The sequence below is a fragment of the Chinchilla lanigera genome, unplaced genomic scaffold, assembly GCF_000276665.1.
Source record: "Chinchilla lanigera isolate Chin_1 unplaced genomic scaffold, ChiLan1.0 scaffold00144, whole genome shotgun sequence".
Classification (NCBI taxonomy): domain Eukaryota; kingdom Metazoa; phylum Chordata; class Mammalia; order Rodentia; family Chinchillidae; genus Chinchilla; species Chinchilla lanigera.
The window spans coordinates 2,444,200-2,463,761 of record NW_004955545.1 but is presented as its reverse complement, the minus strand read 5'-3'; the positions used below and the strand labels follow the sequence as shown (position 1 = coordinate 2,463,761).

Sequence of the window (19,562 nt, the reverse complement as noted above, 5' to 3'; positions counted from 1 at the left end):
CTAGGTTTGATCATCAGTACTGAACAAAGAAGGACAGAAAAACTGACCTATGAGTCTCGCTGGGTGGTATAGATCTGTGACGTCTGTGAGACTGAAACAAGAGGATCTCAAATTAGAGGCTAGCCTAGGCAACTTAAGAGACTTAAAAACTCTGAAACTGTCTCAAAATAAAAATTTTTAGCCAACTGTGGTGGTGCACACCCATAATCTCAGCATTCAGGAAGCTGAGGCAAGAGGATTGCCATGAGTTTGAGACCAGCCTGGACTACATAGTGAGTTCAACATCAGCCTGAACTATATACCAAAACCCTGTCTTGGAAAAAAAGAAAGAAAGAAAGAAAGAAAGAAAGAAAGAAAGAAAGAAAGAAAGAAAGAAAGAAAGAAAGAAAAAGAAGTTTTAAAAATTTTAAGAGTTGGGATGCAGCCCAGTGCAAACGTCCTGAATTCAATTGCCCATACCACAAAACAAAAGAAGAGTAGCTGTTCTGTCGCTTACCAAAGGTACTATAGTGGGCTAAACAGCCATGGTAACTATGCTCCTGGACCTGACAGCCATGTAGGCAGTCACAGTTATTCCTATTCCAGTAAGTGCTATGAGAGTACCTCCCCCTGGGCCGGGCGTGGTGGCGCATACCTGTAATCCCAGCATTTGGGAGGCTGAGGCAGGACAATCTTTTCGAGTTCGAGGCCAGCCTGGGCTACAAAGTGAGCTCAAGGCCATCCTGAATTGCATAGTGAGACTCTGTCTCAAAAAAAAAAGAGTACTTCCCACTGTGGAGCTGGGGAATGTGTCCTCAGGAAGTGATATCTCAGCTAAGATCTGAAGGATAAAGAGGAAACTCATAAAAAACAAGCCAAGGCACAAGGAGGTTGTATGATGAATGATTTCTTGTTCGTTACTCCAAAGTTTACTGTAGCTCACCCATCTTTCCCTTCCTCTTGCTCCACCATCATTAATCATTTGATGGCTCACGCAGGGGTCAGGAGAAGCTGAAACCCAAGTCTCAAATTTCTTATCATTTGAAAATTGTGCTAGTGCTCACTTTGGCAGCACATATACTAAAATTGGAATGATACAGAGATTAGCATGGTCCCTGCCCAAGGATGACATGAAAATTCATGAAGCATTCCATATTTTAAAAAAAGAAGAAAAACGTACTAATTCAATGTAAATACACTTGTAAATCATCTGGGCCTTCCAAGGCATACATGCTTTTTTTTTTCTTGGATAGGGTCAAAAATAAATTCATTCAATAAATAATTATTGAGCATCTACTATTTAACAGATCCAGCTCTAGGGATTGGGAATGTTCTCTCTCTTTCTCTCTCTCTCTCTCTTCTTTTCCTTTTTCTTTTTTTTTTTTTTTGTCTTTTTCAGACAGAGTCTCGCTATGCAGTTCAGGCTGGACTTGAGCTTACTTTGTAGCCCAGGCTGGTCTCGAACTCGAAAAGATCGTCCTGCCTCAGCCTCCCAAGTGCTGGGATTACAGGCGTGTGCCACCTGGCCCTGCTCAAGGGAATGTTCTCTCTTGTAGGGAGTGCAGAAAACACAAATACTTCTCAATTAACATACGTGCACACATTCTGTATCATTTCCCCAAATGCTGAGCAGTTAAGGTCGAGGTGGGGCGTGGGATACATGCCTTTCGTTAGGCTGCCTCCTGTGCTGCTGCATGAACACCAATAGATGTGGTGCCTGGGAAAGGATCACAGCATTACATGATCAAACCACCCATGCTGTTGTTTTTACTACTGACAGTATCAGAAGTTCTCTTCAGCAGATCTCAGGCTGTCCCACCTGAGAGGAAATGTGACTGTTCTTGAATTATGCATTGTGTCATGTTTCCTTCACTAATTTGGCAAACAAACTTTATTTTTACTTTTTGCTGAACAAAACAGCCCAAATCAAAACCTCACGTGTCTCCCGCGAATGGGCAATTCTTCCTGTGTTCTACGTGTTTGATTGCTGCATCAGTCTTTTTCCTCTCCAGTCAGATAACTGAAGAACTCCAGCCCCCACATCATCTCCAACAGACCTGGGTTTTGGCTGATGAGCAAGGCGGGAGGAGGGTGGGTACTGGGACAGCAAAATCTCAAAGCACTGCAGGGAATACTCAAGAAAATGTCTCTACAGATAGGATAACTCAAAAATGTAAGCCATCACCCTCCAGTGCTGTTCACAGCCTCGGGAGAAACCATCTGCCTATAAAGAGAAAGATCCACGCGCTGCAACGAGCTCAGAGGCGACAAACCACAACTCCCAAAGTGACTGAAAAAGCCCAAGCCTGCCCAAGCCTGCGCCACCGGACTACGGCTCCAGCTACACCCTGCACCAACCGACCGGGTCTTCCTCAACTGCCTTTGACAGTCCCACCTCTCTATTTCTCCTCGTCGCTGAGGCTGGAACAAAAGTAGAAACCGTCATCCCCTTTTTTGACCTTCACGGCCCGAGAGGACTTGAAAGGCCACACAGGTTAATGGCCTCACCTGCGATGCTAACACAATACCCCAGCGCCAGCACCCACCCAGGAGCTGATACGCAGGCGCAGTAGCGTGCCTGCCAACAGCCTGAGCCTCCGCACATGCGCTGATAATCGCTCCGCACGCGGCCGGGCGCGGCCACACTACTGCGCAAGCGCCTCTGCCCTCCCGTTTCCACCATCATGCTCTCTCTATCTAGCTTGCCCTTACGTTCTAGCGTAGGAGGCGGGGCTAATACTGTTGACTGGTCTATTTCTGTGCCAGTCAATGAGACGGGTGCAGGGATTGGTAGCGACTCGGAGTGTAGCGGGTTTAGGTGTCAGCCCTGAGGAGGCAGCGTTTTCTGGGCTTGTCCCCGTTTCTCTGTCTCTCCAGAAGATTCTGCCGGTTCTCCCTGCTCTGGGTACCTGGCTCTGCAACGCGCCGCCATGATGGGCCACCGTCCCGTGCTCGTGCTCAGTGAGTTCTGGGGAAACCAGAGAAGGGATTCCCCTTTGTGCTCCCTTCTCTCCACACTTTTCAGTGTTCCCGCTGCTCCGTCCCTCTAGGACTTGGCCACCGAGTCTTTTAGTCATCGTCTCGTTTTGGAAGATCCTGCTCCCGCTTTTCATTTTTCCCTTTACGATCCCTGCCTCCCTTCGCAAACGCACACTGATCCTCCATCACGGAGTCCCTGATCTTTCCGCGTTCTTGTCCCAGAAGCTCCCCAGCCCCCGGTGCTCGGTTCCTTGCCGCCACCCTTCTCCACGCCCCTCACCCTCCAGCACGACTGTAGCGTTTGGCTGAATGAATGGTGGTCCCCAAGGTTAGACCGAACTTTCTTTCCTTGGCCATCCCTTAGCGGCGCGACCGCGGACAAACTGCTTAAATTTTGCACCTTCGTTATGCGGCTGATGGTGCCTCGTTGATTGGAAGATGAGTAGTGAGCGGTTTGAAAGAGGCAAACGGCAAGTCGTTCAGCAACGCTGTTCCTGAAGTAACCGCTTCTCCCGCTGGTTTGAGACGTAATCTTTCCCGCTAACCCGTTGAGTTTGCCCCCAGTTTCTCCGCGGGTTTCCTTTTTCCTTCACGGATACCCCTTATTCTTTCTAAATAATGAGCACCCCCTCTCCTTCGTTGTCTCTCCTTTGGTAGGATTCCATTTTATGGGTAACTTCTGTAACCCATCTGCAAGACCTGCGAGCCCGGCTGGCCATTTCTTCTCCCTTATTTTTTTCTGTATAAGCAATGCTCATGAGAGTTTGTTTTATTTATACTTTGAAAATAATTTTTCAAAGAAAAAAAAATCACTGAAGCGGAGGGGGGGGAGTGGCTATAGGTTTTTGGTTACCACTAGCGGAGACACAAATGTAAACCCTGAAGGTTATGATACATATTTAGGTTTGATAGGATTGGATTGAAAGATTTACAGAGTTAAATTGTAAGGGAATGTGTAATTGGAGGAGAGGGGGAAATAAGGCATTTTGCTGGCTGGTTATAAGCATGAGAGGGCCCTGAGATGAATGATATGTTTATAAAGCTCTTTAAAGGTTTGTGTTAATCTCCGGTATTAGTGGCTGTGACTGACTAGGCTCCCTATTAAACTATGTGGTCAGCTCTTACAGTTATTAAATGAGTTACTGAGACATTCTTATTATATCCAAGTATGCAATGACTATATATAATTTTATCTTACACGCTGGGATACTTTGTTTTTTGTTTTTTTGTTTTTTGATTTTGTCTTTTTGAGACAGGGTCTTGCTGTGCACTTCAGGCTGGCCTTGAGCTCAGTTTGTAGCCCAGGCTGGCTTTGAACTCCCAACGATCCTCCTGCCTCAGCCTCCCGAGTGCTGGGATTACAGGCCTGCACTTCCACACCTGGTCCCCAGCTGGGATACTTTGGAAGAGTGTATTCTCATTCCACAGATTTGATTCTCATTCTGCAGCGTGCAGTGGAGCTCCATGAGTCAGTTGTCCTTGGACTTTGAAGAGTATGATCTCCTTTATCAAAGCAGGGAAATTGGAGTCCTAAAATTCGGCCCATTTACATAAAGCAGTGATTGGTACTTTCCTAAGGTCACTATACCTTTGAGAATCTAATCACACCTATGGATTCTCTTCCCAGAAAAAAAAAAATGCAGTATCTTTAATTTTCTTATGTAATATTGGGGAGTTGACTGTCCTACTGAAGCCCATTAATGGGTCTCAGGTTATGAATCCCTGTTGTAAATATGAAAATGTTAGAGGGAAGGTGTTTACCAAGATTCTGAAGTTGAGGGCCAGGCATGGTGGTGCATTCCTGTAATCCCAGCACTCTGGAGGCTGAGGCAGAAGGATCATTGTGAGTTTGAGGCCAGCTTGGGCTACAAATAATTCAAGACCAGCCTGAACTGCATAGTGAGACACTGTCTCAACAAGACCAAAAAAAAAAAAAAAAAAAAGACCTAAAGTTGAAGCATTATGGGTTATTTCTTAGCCAACAGTGGTTAAAACAAAGAAGTAAATAGCCATTAGGTAGAAATGTTATGTTATAACAATTTGGAGTGGGAGTAGGCGTGATGGCAGAGGATTGTAATCCCAGCACTTGGGGAAGCTTAGGCAGAACTATCCCTACAAGTTCAAGGTCAACCCCAACTACATAGCAAGACCCTGTCTCAGAAAACCAAACAAAACAGTTTAGGGGGTATAATTGACATATAACTTGCACATACCTGAAGTATATAAATTGATAAGTTTTAATCTATATATATTCTGAAACTGTGTGTTTATTTACAAAGTTGGGAAGTAAGTAACTTGTGTACAATAGGGCAGTACTGGGCTAATGACTTTTCCTTCCCTCTTTGTCTTAGGCCAAAATACAAAGCGTGAATCTGGAAGAAAAGTTCAATCTGGAAACATCAATGCTGCTAAGGTAGCATATTTTTTTTAAAGAGTGATAGTAGTTTGCCTCTGGTTGTCTCTAGTATTTCTGTACCTGTTTGTAGCAATAACATTCCTATGTTCTAGACTTTAGAGTATGTAATTAGCCAAAAGAAAGTTGACTTCCCTTCTTTAGGAGATTTCCCTATAGTGGTAGAAGGAAGCCCCCCCTCTTCCTATGAGTTAAGCCTAATAATCTTCTCATATTAACCTACGCATAATTCTATCACTATATGTATTTTACAATATCTTTTGCTATCCCCCATATCAGAGTTACTTGAGTAAACTACTGGCTCCCTTTTGTATTAGTACCCATTTTAGGTACTACACAGATGTTTCATAAATGTCTTTTGAGTGAAGTAGTAAAATGGCTTGAGATCTGACTTAGGGTGGAACGGAGGTCACTGTCTTAGAAAGAAACACTAAAAAATGGACCACTTAGAAGCTAAATAGGGTTTATTCTTTTCTTCTTGGGAAAAGTTGTTTCTTACTATATCTGAAACCCTACTTTTGAGGTATCGTTGTTAAAATACTGGCTCTGCAGGTTGCTGTGCAACTCACACTGTTTACTGATCTGGGCTTACATTTCCTTCCCATTAGACTATTGCAGATATCATTCGAACATGTTTGGGACCCAAGTCCATGATGAAGGTAGGCTAATCTCTTATTGAAACTCTTAGGCTGCTGATTTTTCCTCTGTATTACCTGGTATACTTAATTTTGCTTTTGTCTTAGATGCTTTTGGATCCAATGGGAGGCATCGTGATGACCAATGATGGCAATGCCATTCTTCGAGAGGTGTGTTTACATTTCTCATTTTGCTTTAAAGGATCCATTAGGATATATGTAGATGATGATTCATTTCTTAGGGCAGCTGTACAAATGACTAAAAACTGGATGGTTTAAAAACATATACTTGCTGAGTATGGTAGTACATATATACCTATAATCCCAGCACTCAGGAGACTGAGAGAGGAGGATCGCTTTGAATTTGAGGCCAGCCTGACCTACAGAGTGAGTTGAAGGCCAGCCTGAACTACATAGCCAAGCTCTGCCTTTATTTTAAAAACTTACAAACTAAAGCTAGAAACCTGAAATGTAGGTGTCAGCAGAACCGGCCTTGTTCCTGAAAGCTCGAGGGAAGAATCCTTTGTCTCTTCCAGCTGTTGATGGTTCCCAGCATCCATGGCTTTTGTAAACTCTGGATCTTTGTCTAACATACATTAAAAAGACAACATTGATTAGATTTGGTACTCAGTACTAATCCAGTGTGCTCTTCAGTGCATCTGCAAAGACCCTATGCAAAATAAAGTCACATTTACAGGTCCTGGCTGTTAACTTGAATGGATCTATTCAAAGGACACAATTCAAGCCAAGTGTGATGGTATCCCCCTGTAATCCCAGCGCTCAGCAGGCTGGGGCAAGAGGATCACCGCAAGTTCAAGGCCAGCTTTGACTACATAGTGAGTTTAAAGCCAGCCTGAACAACATACAAAGACCCTGTCTTCAAACAACAAAGAACACAGTTCACCCACAATGGTGCAGTAAATAAGCTAGAAGATACTGTTCTGTCCTCCAGGAACTTAATAATTGAGTAGTCATGATGCATATCCCCCCACCAAAAAAGACACTTGGAAAAGTGGCCTGTGTACAGTATTTTAAACCTCCCCTCCCCTTGGTATTAGAGATGAGGGCCATTCATCTTGAAGGTATACTAAAATAATAAAAGGTAAAAGTATACGTATAGAACCAAGAAGTTCGAGAGTCTTTGAATCATTTTTTTCAGATTCAAGTCCAGCATCCAGCAGCCAAGTCAATGATTGAAATTAGCCGGACACAAGATGAAGAGGTTGGAGATGGGACCACATCAGTAATTATTCTTGGTAAGAGGAAAATGGAAGGTTGAAAAGGCAGTTTAAAAAGGTCTATATTTTTGGGTTAGTCCATACCTGTAATCCCAAAACTATTGGGAGGCTAAGGCAAGAGGATTGTAAGTTGGAGCCCAGCTTGGGGCAAGTTTGTAAGACTGTCTCAAAATAAAGGAGCAAGGTGTGGTAGTGCACACCTGTAATCCCAGCACTTGGGAGTCTGAGGCAGGAGGACGTAAGTTTAAGGCCAGCCTGATAGCAGACCCTGTCTTAAAAAAAAAAAAAAAAAAAAATGGGGGTGGTGCTGGCGATGTAGCTCAGTGTTAAAGACCTGAGTTCAGTCTCTAATACTGTAAATCCCAGTGCTCTGGAAGACTAAAGCAGGAGAATCATAAGTTCAAGGCCAGGCTGGAATATAGTAAGACCTTATTTCAGAATAAGAAATCTTAGGGCAAGGTCCTGAGTTCGATTCCTGGTACCAAAAAAAAAAAAAAAAAGAAAGAAATTTTAGCATATGTGTGAATTCACAAATAAGTTGTGTGAATTCACAAATAAGTTTTTTCTTTTTTTTTGGTACCAGGAATTGAACTCAGGACCTTTCACTTGGCAGGCAGGCACTGTGCCACTGAGCTGTCTCACCAGCACTTTTTTGTGAAACAAGGTCTCTATGCAGTTCAGGCTGGCCTTGAAGTGGCAATGATACTCCTGCTACAGCCTCCTGAGTGCGGGGATTACAGGTGTGCACCACCATGCCCACCAGGAAATCTTTTGAGGGAGATTTTAAACATTTATTTCTCACTGTTCTGGAGGCTAGGTACAATATTTGAGGGCAGATACAAAATCTTGAAAATAATGAGCCTCTCTTTTACTTTATTTTATTTTTTTCATTTTTTTGGTACCAGGAATCGAACTCAGGACCTTGCATTTGCCAGGCAGGCACTTATGCCACTGAGCTATATCCCTGGCCCTGAGCCTTTTTTTTTTCTTTTCTTTTCTTTTTTGGTCTTTTTGATCTTTTTGACTTTTTGACTTTTTGACTTTTTTTTTTTTTTGAGAGAGAGGGTCTCGCTATGCAGTTCAGGCTGGCTTCCAGCTCACTTTGTAGCTTAGGCTGTCCTGGAACTTGGAACAATTCTCCTGCCTCAGCCTCCTGAGTGCTGGGATTACAGGCATGGCACCACCATGCCCAGCTAGCCTCTCTTTTATAAGCTTAAAATTATTTTATACTCATATAGGATCATAAAGGATCATTTCTGAAAGCCAGTTGCTTTTTTGTATAAATTTCAAGCTGATAGTAAACATTTTTAATAGATACACCCTCCCCCAAGGGTTCTGTATATGGTTCAGGCAGGCCTTGAATTTAGGCTGGGCTTGAACCTATGGTACCTCCTACTTCAGTCTCCCAGAGTACAGGGATTATAGGTAAGCACTACCATGCTTGGCAAATTTAGACCACAAAATAAGTAAACCCCTAAGGACATTCTTTGATCATTTAAAAGATACCTATAAAAAGGATGTTCTTCTTACAGAGTGACTTATACAAAGTATAAAATTTCATAGGCCAGGGATATAGCTCAGCAGCGTAAGTGCCTGCCTGGTAAGCATAAGGTCCTGAGTTGGATTCCTGGTACCAAAAAAAAGTATAAAATTTCAAATAATGTTGATAGCTAAATGACGTGTTTTGGTAGAAGAAAGTATTTTTGAGGAGCATAATGAAGTTGTTTTTTTTAAATACTTATGTGTAGCTAGATGCAGTGGTGCTGGAGTAATCCTAGCATTTGGGAGGTTGAGGCAGGAGCATCACCATGAGTTCAAGTCCCACCTGGACTACATAGTGAGTTTAAGGCCAGTTTGAACTACATGGCAAGACCCTATCTCAAAAAAACAAACACAAAAAAATAAACCAGGCATGGTGCCGCACACCTGTAATCCCAGCACTCAGGAGGATCATTGTGAGTTCGAGACCAGCCTAGGCTACAAAGTGAGCTCAAGGCCAGCCTGCACTGCATAGCAAAATCCTGCCTCAAAAAGACAAAAATAGGGGCTGGTGATTTAGCTCAGTGGCACAGGGCCTGCCTGGCAAGCACAAGGTCATGAGTTTGATTCTCGGTACCGGAAAAAACAAACAAACAAACAAAAAAGACAACAGAGCTGGGGGTATAGCTCAGGGGCATAAGCACCAGCCTGGCAAGTGCAAGGTCCTGAGTTAGATTTCTGGTACAAAAAAAAAAAAACGACAAAAACAAAAAAATAAAATACTTGGGTGGTGCTCTCCTTTTTTTCAGCGGGAGAGATGTTGTCTGTGGCTGAGCACTTCCTGGAGCAACAGATGCACCCAACAGTGGTGATCAGTGCATACCGAAAAGCGCTGGATGATATGATCAGCACTCTAAAGAAAATCAGGTATGCCGGGGATATAGCCCAGCAGCACAGCTCCTGCCTGGTAAGGGTGAGGTCCTGAGTTTGATTCCCAGTACACCTCTTCCCCCCCAGCAAAAAAAAAGCAGGTTTAGATAGCAGTGCCAAAAATGGGTAGTGTCCAATCCAGAAGGCCACAAAGATGGACCTGTTGGTAGTGGTAGAGGAATGGCAAGCACCTCTTACACATGTGGTTTATCCCCTCATGTTATTTTGTTGGAAGGAGAAAATGAGGAATGGGGTAAGGGAAATTGAAGTCTGAAGAAAAGATTCAAAACAGTAAAATATAAAAAGTTACTAGGATTAGTTCTTTGGAATATATTTTGGATACATGCTGTACATTTCCATGTTGGTTTCACATCACCATGGGAAATGTGTCATAAGGGAAATAGACTTAACGTTCAAATATTTTAGGTTCTCATTGGGGGAAGGAGCAATAACTAGTTATTCAGCATTCCATGTTAAAATATCCTACCATCATGTGTGACTAGCTAAACTCAGTAAGTACTGTGAGGCTGGCAGCCTCATTGAAAAGGACAGACTGAAAGTGTAAGTTGTGTTCAGGAATTGCAGTACTTGGTGTTAGTCAACATTTGTTCAGTGGTAAAGGGTCAGTGAATGACTTCTATCTATCAGGAATATTAGTTGTGGCACAAAAAGCATTCCTACTAATAAAACTTTGTCAATAAGTAAAACCTGTGTGGGCGGGAATGTAGCTACATGGTAGAGCACTGGCCTAGCATGTGTAAGACCCCAACACACACAAAAAGCTAAAACCTATGATATGCTGCTCTGTTACACAGGCTACTAGATTCATAGGTATTTTAATAATTTAGTAGACTTCGTATTAACTGCATAGAGAGACTCTGTCTCAAAAAGACAACAACAGCAACAAAAAATTTGTAATCTTGTGAGGAGAGTCTAGGCTAATATAAAAGCAGTAAGTAACCACAGTGATACACTATGATTTAGGGTGCTGGGTAGAAGAGAATTCAGTATTCATAACAGATAAAACTGGTGATTTAATCAAAAGGTGGTTGGTTCTGTGTGGGATAAGGGTTCATAAAATATCTTGGTCTGAGTTGTAAACGCTGAAGTTTATTTGGTTGAAGCAGGAGGTAAGGAAGAAATTATTTTGCTGTAAGCTTTGTATGTATGTGTAGAGAGTTGTCAGACATGGGAATAGATTACTTTGGGAACTATAGCACCTTCAAGGAATGAATTGTAATCTTTTTTCCTTTGTAGTACTGGGGATCGAACCCACTGTCCTTTTCTTTTTCTGTTCTTTTCTTTTTTTTTTTTTGAGACTCACTTTTTTTTTGTTTTTTTTGGGTCTCACTATGCAGTTCAGGCTAGTCTTGAACTCACTTTGTAGCCCAGGCTGGCCTTGAACTGATGGTGATTCTTCTGCCTCAGCCTCCAGAGTGCTGGGATTACAGGCATGCACCACCATGCCCAGCAAATACACTGTGTTTGTGTTGACCTGTATCTCTAGTCCTTTTTTACTGTGAGACAGGGTCTTGCTGAAGTCACTAAATGCCAGAGCTGGGCTTAATGGTTTTTTTGGGGGGGGGTCTTTGAGAGAGGGTTTCACTATGCAGTTCATACTGGCCTCTCCACCCCTCCCCCATAGTGGCCTTGAATTCACTTTGTAGCCCAGGCTAGGCTGGAACTCACAGCAATCCTCCTACCTCAGCCTCCCAAGAGTGCTGTGGTTACAAGCATGCACTGCCACACCTAGCTGGGTTAGTTGTAATCTTCTGAAAAGCCAGAGGATAGATAACATTGGCTGCTGATCTCCCTTTCAGTTTTCCTACAAAGAACCTTCCTTTCTGCTTCTTGGCTCACTGTTACAGTCTCTTTAAGATATATATGCGAGGGCTAGGGATTTAGCTCAGTGGCACAGCGCCTGCCTGGCAAGCGCGAGGTCGTGAGTTCGATTCCTGGTGCTGGAAACCTCCCCCTCGCCCCCCCAAAAAAGAGATATATATGAGAGACTTTTTCAAGTATGTAAATTGTCTGCTGACCATATTACCTGGCTTTCTCTTCTCCAGCACCCCTGTTGACGTCAATAACCGTGATATGATGCTAAACATCATCAATAGCTCCATTACTACCAAAGCAATCAGTTGGTGGTCTTCTTTGGCTTGTAATATTGCCCTGGATGCTGTCAAGACTGTACAGTTTGAGGAAAATGGTCGGAAAGAAATCGACATCAAGAAATACGCAAAAGTGGAAAAGGTAAACCCTTCCACTGTATCCTTCACAAATTATTTCTGGGAATGAATCATCCTTGCCACTTGTGTAGGAACTATGTTTAAATCAGAGCCAAATATCTGTAGTCAAAACAAGGAAGAATATACTTACAGCCTGGAAAGAGGCTATCCTGGAAAAATCCCTAAAATAGTTTTGTGACCCTCGCTGTTCCTACACCAAAAGGTTTTTAAGGGCTAGGGAAAGGCTTATTGGTATCTCCTTGTTTGCATTTGTATACATAACAGTCATTTGGTCAGAATATAAACCTAACAAGTGCTGATAAGCCTGTACTTTAAGACAGACAAAGCAAAACAAAACAAAACCAGAAAGTTATAGCTTTGTCCAGTAGATGGAGCTCAATCCTAAAAATCCATGGTAATGTCTTTGAGAAAAGAGACCCACATCTCTTATAGTTGTTTTAGTGTGGGCTTTTTAAGGAAGAGGTACCTTAGAAACTTAAAGTAGTGGTCATTTGGGGGAAAAAAATACATTTGAAATGGAAATTAGAAGTTGTCTCTTTGGTTGTGGATTCTTTTGCTCAGATACCTGGGGGCATCATTGAAGACTCATGTGTCCTGCGTGGAGTCATGATTAACAAGGATGTGACCCATTCACGAATGAGGCGCTATATAAAGAATCCTCGAATTGTGCTGCTGGATTCATCTCTCGAGTACAAGAAAGGAGAAAGCCAGGTAAGGTTCTTGGCCTTATTCCTTAAAGTAGAACCTGACTGCTAATAGGACAAAGAAAGTAAAAGGTATGTTTGCTATGTGCCTGCTGTGTGCCCATTGTGACAGTATTCCTTGAAAATAGTTTCAATTGACTTTGTTTTTTTTTGTTTTGTTTTGTTTGTCTTTTGGAGACAGGGTCTCAATATGCAGCTCAGGCTGGCCTTGAACTCATTTTGTAGCCCAAGCTGATCTCAAACTTGCAACAATCATCCTGCCTCAGCCTCCAGAGTGCTGGGATTACAGGCGTGCACCACCATGCCTGGCCTGATTGGTTTTTTTGAGGCAGTGTCTCACTATATAGTTCAGGCTGGCCTTGAACTTACTGTAACAAGTATAGTCCAGGGTGGTGTTGACCTTGAGAGATCTTCCTGCTAAAGACTCATGAATCCTGGGATTTATAGATGTGTGCTACAGTGCCCAGCTCACAGCTTTAACATTATAACTTGTATTTTCTGGTACATCAGAGAGGCCCAGGGAGAAAGGAATATAGTCACTGGGGTGACCATATGGGCTTCACTAGTCCAGAGAATTTTTTTTTGAGACAGTGTCTAGCTGTGTAGTTCATGCTGGCCTTGAACTCACTGTGTAGCACAGGCTCAGTGTCTAGCTGTGTAGTTCATGCTGGCCTTGAACTCACTATGTAGCTGGCCTCCAACAGGAGGTGATCCTCCTGCCTCAGGCTCCCAAGTGCTGGGGTCACGGGCATGTGTCATTATACCTGGCAAGAGATTTTTAAATCGTTGGATTTTCTTCATCATATAGACTGACATTGAGATTACACGAGAGGAAGACTTTGCCCGAATCCTCCAGATGGAAGAAGAGTACATCCAGCAGCTCTGCGAGGACATCATCCAGTTGAAGCCCGACGTGGTCATCACAGAAAAGGGCATTTCAGGTAGGACTACATTCATTTCCTAACCTAATAAACAAGTGACAGACTTCTTAGGAGAAAACGAGTTCAGAACCCGGGAGTCTGGCAACCAGCTTGACATCTTCTTTCTTGGGTTTACAGATTTAGCTCAGCACTACCTCTTGCGGGCCAATATCACAGCCATCCGTAGAGTTCGAAAGACAGACAATAATCGGATAGCTAGGTAAGTAGGCCAGGTAAAAATGACATTCTTCTTTTTTGGTACCAGGAATCAAACTCACAACCTCACGCTTGCCAGGCAGGTGCTATGCCACTGAGCTAAATCTCCAAACCAAAAATGACATTCTTCCTTCTCATTTATTTCCTTTTTTACAACTGTATAATGAAATCATTACCTGAAAAGATAGAGAATACAATAACAGGTAGAATGAGCTGAGGATAGCTGTCTGCCCTTTTCTACCCTGTAATGCAGCAATTAGCTACTTCGTGAATTCCTTCAATACCAGCCCTGACCATTAATGAGCAGGTTGTATTTGGATGTGTATAATTGCTACCTTGGTAGATGTCCAACACATTTCTAAATAACTCCTCGTCAAAGACTGTTGTTAACTGTCACCCTAGTGCTGCTAAATGAATGTTTCTAGAGGTGTCTGTTTTAACTGACTCAGAAGAGCAGAATTGTCAGTTCCTTGATTAGATCCTTGGCTATTACTTATGCAACTCTAGACTGCATTTATTATGTCTGCACTGATGTCTATATTCAAATACCATCCATTTCTAGTACTAATTTATATAAAAGTAAATATACCCTACTGCATTAATTTTTTTGTGTGTATAGCAAATACCAGCAATCAACTTATAAAGAGAAAAGGTTTATTTTGACTCAGACCTAATTTTTCAATTAATTAATTACTTTATTTATTGAGATAGGGTCTTGCTACAGAGTTCAGGCTAGCCTTGAACTCACTATGTAGCCCAGGTTGGCCTCGAACTTGTGGCAGTCCTCCTACGTTAACCTCTTGAGTGCTTGGGTTACAGGCATATGTCACCATGCCCAGACTGATTCAGGTTTTGGAGCTTCTAGTCTGTGATCAGTTGGCACCAATGCTTTGGCCCTATATCAAAGCAGCACATCATAGCAGAGCACATGGTGCAGTAAAATCACTTGTGCCATGGCCAGGAAGTGGCAGAGGGAAGGGGCTGGGTCCCACTGTCCTCTTCAAGGCCACATGCCCAATAGCCTAAAGACCATTCAAACTATAAGCTGGGCTTGGTGGCACACACCTGTATACTCAGCATGCAGGCTGAGGCAGGAGGATTGCCACAAATTCAAGACCAGCCTGGACTACAGAGTGAGTTCAAGGCCAGCCTGAACTCAAACTCTGTTTCAAGACAAAACATAGCCGGGTGTGATAGGGCATGCCTGTAATCGTAGCACTCGGAAAGCTGAGATAGGAAGATCAGAGTTTGAGGCCAGCCAGGGCTACATAAGTGACTTTAAGGCCAGCGTGCACTATATAGCAAGACCCTGTCTCAAACCCCTCCCCCTATACAGACTATTGTACCTACTCACATATATCACAGATCCAAGTCATTTGCTTGCTCTGAAATGGCTGTAGGCATACATACGTATACTTAACTGTCCATGGATTAGGGAAAGCAGTGACAAATCGGTCCCATTAAAATTGGGTCTCGGCCGGGCTTAGCGGCGCATGCCTGTAATCCCAGCACTCGGGAGGCTGAGGCAGGAGGATGGTGAGACGAGCCTGGGTTACAAAGTGGGCTCAAGGCTGAACTGCATAGTGAGACCCTGTCTCAAAAAAACAAAACAAAACAACAAAATTGGGTCTAGGAGACACTTACATAATACTTAATAACCTTCTTGTTATTGACTGCAGGACCCAATTAGGTAGGACAAGATGGGCTATATCTAGAAGTAGCCATCCCGTGTTGTGTATGCATTACATACTTAAGAGAATTGTTTAAGTTTTAGTGACTATAAAGAATACTTTCAATTCATCTGTATCTAGTTGAAGTAGTGATGACTAGTTGTCTTGGATATACAACTTAATTAATAAAGCCTTATTATTATTAGTTTAAGGAAACTTGGCCTGTGTATGTTTGAAATCTTTTCCAGTAGGCATCCAGGATATGTCAAGCGATGTTTCTAGCAATCCACTTTAGCCTTAATCATCTCTAACCTCAGACCATAGACTAGGGATCTGAAATCTCCCCACTTCCTCCACCCACTAGAGCCTGTGGGGCCCGGATAGTTAGCAGACCGGAAGAGCTGAGAGAAGATGATGTTGGGACAGGAGCAGGCCTGCTGGAAATCAAGAAAATTGGAGACGAGTACTTTACATTCATCACTGAGTGCAAAGACCCCAAGGCCTGTACCATCCTCCTCAGAGGAGCCAGCAAAGAAATTCTCTCGGTGAGTCAGCCTTAGAAATGTGGTGCACTGAAGATCACTCCACTTCTTGAGAGTTTCCAGAGTGCCTCAAGTCATCTTTGTGTTACTCACCTTTTTTTTTTTTTTTTTTTTTTTTTTTGGTACTAAGAATCGAACTCATGACTTTGTGCTTGCCAGACAGACACTTGTGCAACTGAGCTATATTCCCAGCCCTGTCAGCTTTTTACTACTATAACAACCTGAGAGCCAGGCCTGGTTGACATACCTGTAATCCTACCACTTGGGATGCTGAGGCACAAGGATCACTGTGAGTTTAAGGCCAGCCTAAATGTCACAGCACGTCCCTGTCTCCAAAAGGTAAACCTGAGGTGGTTTTTGTTTTGTTTCTCATTAGAGGAATGAACCCAGGGGCCGGAGATATAGCTTAGTGGTGCAAGCGCCTGGCTTTGCAAGTGCAAGGTCATAAGTTCGATTCCTGGTACCAATAAAAAGGAATGAACCCAGAACCTTCACACTGAGCTAGGTCCACAGCCCTCCCCCGCTTTTTTTTTTTTTTTTCTTAAATTTTAAGACAAAAGTCTTGGGCCAGGGATATAGCTCAGGGACACAAGTGCCTACCTGCCAAGTGCAAGGTCCTGAGTTTGATCCCTGGTACCAAAAAAAAAAAAAAAAAAAAAAAAGACAAAAGTCTTAAAATTGCCCTGGCTGGACACAACCTTGGTGATCCTCTTGCTTTCGCCTCCCAGAGTGCTGGGATTAGAATCCACAGTCTGGCATTGAGGACACATCCCCAATGACCAGGAAACCTTTTTTCTACTGAACTCCACCTCTGCAGTCCCACCACCTACCAAGAGCCCTAAGCTAGGGAGTGGGCCCTAGCCCTCTTTTTTTTTTTTTTTTTTTCTTCTTCTTCCCTTCCCTTCCCTTTCTTTCTTTTTTTTTTGGTCCTTTTGAGACAGAGTCTCACTATGCAGTTCAGGCTGGCCTCGAACTCACAATGATCCTCCTACCTTAGCCTCTGAGTGCTGGGATTACAGGCATGTGCCACCATCCCTGGCCTATGTAACTTTCTCAAAGGCACATAGAGGGTAAAAGTTTCCATACACTGTGCAGTTCCCTAAACCAGCACAAGTAAGATGGTATAGTAGACTTTAACCCTTAACATAGATTGAGATGACCGCCCCTACACAGTGCTTTTGCAGACAATGGCCCTGCCCTCTGCAGCCTTGAGTTACGCATTCTTCCCAATAAAAAACATCAGCCCTCACAATGAGGGATTCCAGAGGCCTTGCCTAGCTTCCCTCCTCTGTGGTTTACTAACCTGGGGAATTAGGGTATCTGATTGGTGTCTGATTTCTCTTTTGCTTCCCAAGGAAGTAGAGCGCAACCTACAGGACGCTATGCAAGTGTGCCGCAACGTGCTCCTGGACCCTCAGCTGGTGCCAGGAGGTGGGGCCTCTGAGATGGCTGTGGCCCATGCCTTGACAGAAAAATCCAAGGCCATGACTGGCGTGGAGCAGTGGCCCTACAGGGCTGTAGCGCAGGCTCTGGAGGTCATCCCTCGCACACTCATCCAGAACTGTGGGGCCAGCACCATCCGCCTACTAACCTCTCTTCGGGTGAGTCCCTCTTCTGGTTATTGTCTAAATGAGGTAGGGAGAGCAGTCTTTGGCCTAAAGGATGGTTTTCATACCAAGTTCCCCTTGCAATTGGTCCCCTAATATCCTTTTAGTCTTTGGTTTGCTATCGCGTTACCTTTTTCCTGTCTTCTGTACCAATTCAGTGTTGTAATGTTCTCTGCTGGGTTACTTGTTCCAGTGTTTTCTTCTTCAACTACTTTTGTTTGTTCCAACTGCAGGCCAAACACACACAGGAAGGCTGTGAGACCTGGGGTGTAAATGGAGAGACAGGGGCTTTGGTGGACATGAAGGAACTGGGCATATGGGAGCCTTTGGCTGTGAAGCTACAAACATACAAGACAGCAGTAGAGGTGAGGCCCATATATGTCTACATGCTGCTTATTTCAAGGAAGCCAGAAGCCATTTGTGTTAGGCCTAGTCTTAGAGGAGGGGCAGTAAAAGTTAGAGTATTCCCAAAAGATTGTCTAAGGAGTTCCATTTCCCCACCTTTAGTTTAAAAGCAAGGTAGCTGGGCGTGGTGGCACACACCTGTATTCCCAGCACTTGGGAGGCTGAGGCAGGAGGATCACTGCAAGTTCAAGACCAGCCTGGGCTACAAAGTGAGCTCAAGGCCAGCCTGAACTGCACAGGGAAACCCTGTCCCAAAAAGACAAAAAGAAAAAAAAGTATAAAAGCAAGGTAACTTAGCTCAAGCTTGCATTGCTTAAGAATATCTGTGTTTTACATTCAAGACCCTGAAAAGGTAGATTTCAGATAAAATGGTAATTCTGTGAGAGGAGCTAGTTTTAAACAAATCTAGTTTAAAAAAAAACAATGTGCTTCCCTTCTCTGCTGACCTCTTTGAAACTGGTTTTTCTCCTAGACGGCAGTTTTGCTGCTGAGGATTGATGACATCGTCTCAGGCCACAAAAAGAAGGGTGATGATCAGAGCCGGCAAGGTGGGGCTCCTGATCCTGGCCAGGAGTGAATGGTGGGCGAGGCGACTTCAGCACACAGACCAGCAGTCTCCCCTTTTCTTCAGCCAGTGTGCCAGGAACACTGTGCACGTCTTTGTTTGGAAGGGATCAGGTTGAGGGGCAGTCCCCAGTACCGCTCTGTCCCAGCTCAGTTTGCAAAAGGCACTGACATGTAATTCTTCTCTATTGTAAGCTTTCCATTTAGTTTGCTTCCTATGATTAAATCTAAGTCATTTGAGATAGTTCTTACGTGTTTTTCAACCTTGGGTCATATATCTACCTCCTGGCAGGTGGAAATAGGCAGAACACATTATTGGGGAAGATAGAAGATGGGAATGAGGTCATTAAATCTCTATTTGCCTTCTTGGAGGGGTGTTCAGATTTCTCAGTAGATCCTATTGGAAGACTTGGAGTTCCAGGGATGATTCTGTAAAGATTAAGAAACACCTCTTTAGGGCTGACACTTCAGCACATTGACAGAGTCTTTGCCCGGCATGTGTGAGGCCCTGGGTCCCAGCCCTAGCACAACAAAATAAACACTACTCTGCATTTAACACCTAAAGAATAAGAGCAACCTGCCTGAAGTCCAGGTGTTCCCAACCTGGTTGTATGTAAAGCCTCACCCAATACATGAGGTAGGACTCAGACATTTGTCTTAGAGGACATGTAACATCTCTTGAGGGGAATCTTACGGAGGCAGACCTTGATTTCTTCTTTATCCTTCCTCTTTTTTATTTTATTTTTTTTATTTTTGTGCTGGGAATCGAACTCAGGACCTTGGGCTTGCCAGGGCTTGCCAGATTTCCATGAGCTATATGCTGAGCTATATCCATGGTTTCCTCCTTTTTAAAAAGGCATAAAGGGGGCTGGGGATTTAGCTCAGCAGCACAGCGCCTGCCTGGCAAGTGCAAGGTCGTGAGTTTGATTTCTGGTACTGGAAAAAAAACAAAAAATAAATAAAAAGGCATAAAGGCGAGGGATGTAGGACAGCGCCTGCTTGGCGAGTGCAAGGTCTGAGTTTGATTCCTGG

The 19,562-nt window shown here is 43.5% G+C and overlaps 1 protein-coding gene across 1 annotated transcript; it reads left to right on the top strand.

Moving 5' to 3' along the window:
- Window positions 1-2,785: 2,785 nt before the first annotated feature.
- Cct3 (chaperonin containing TCP1, subunit 3 (gamma)) lies at window positions 2,786-18,774 on the top strand. Its single transcript, XM_005411673.2, has 14 exons — window positions 2,786-2,940; window positions 5,310-5,371; window positions 5,980-6,030; window positions 6,115-6,177; window positions 7,166-7,262; window positions 9,533-9,650; window positions 11,720-11,906; window positions 12,464-12,613; window positions 13,415-13,547; window positions 13,665-13,746; window positions 15,777-15,957; window positions 17,310-17,555; window positions 17,795-17,926; window positions 18,439-18,774. Exons 1-14 carry the CDS (start codon window positions 2,910-2,912, stop codon window positions 18,541-18,543), a joined length of 1,638 nt encoding a protein of 545 aa, XP_005411730.1. The 5' UTR covers window positions 2,786-2,909; the 3' UTR covers window positions 18,544-18,774.
- The last annotated feature ends 788 nt before the right edge of the window (window positions 18,775-19,562 follow it).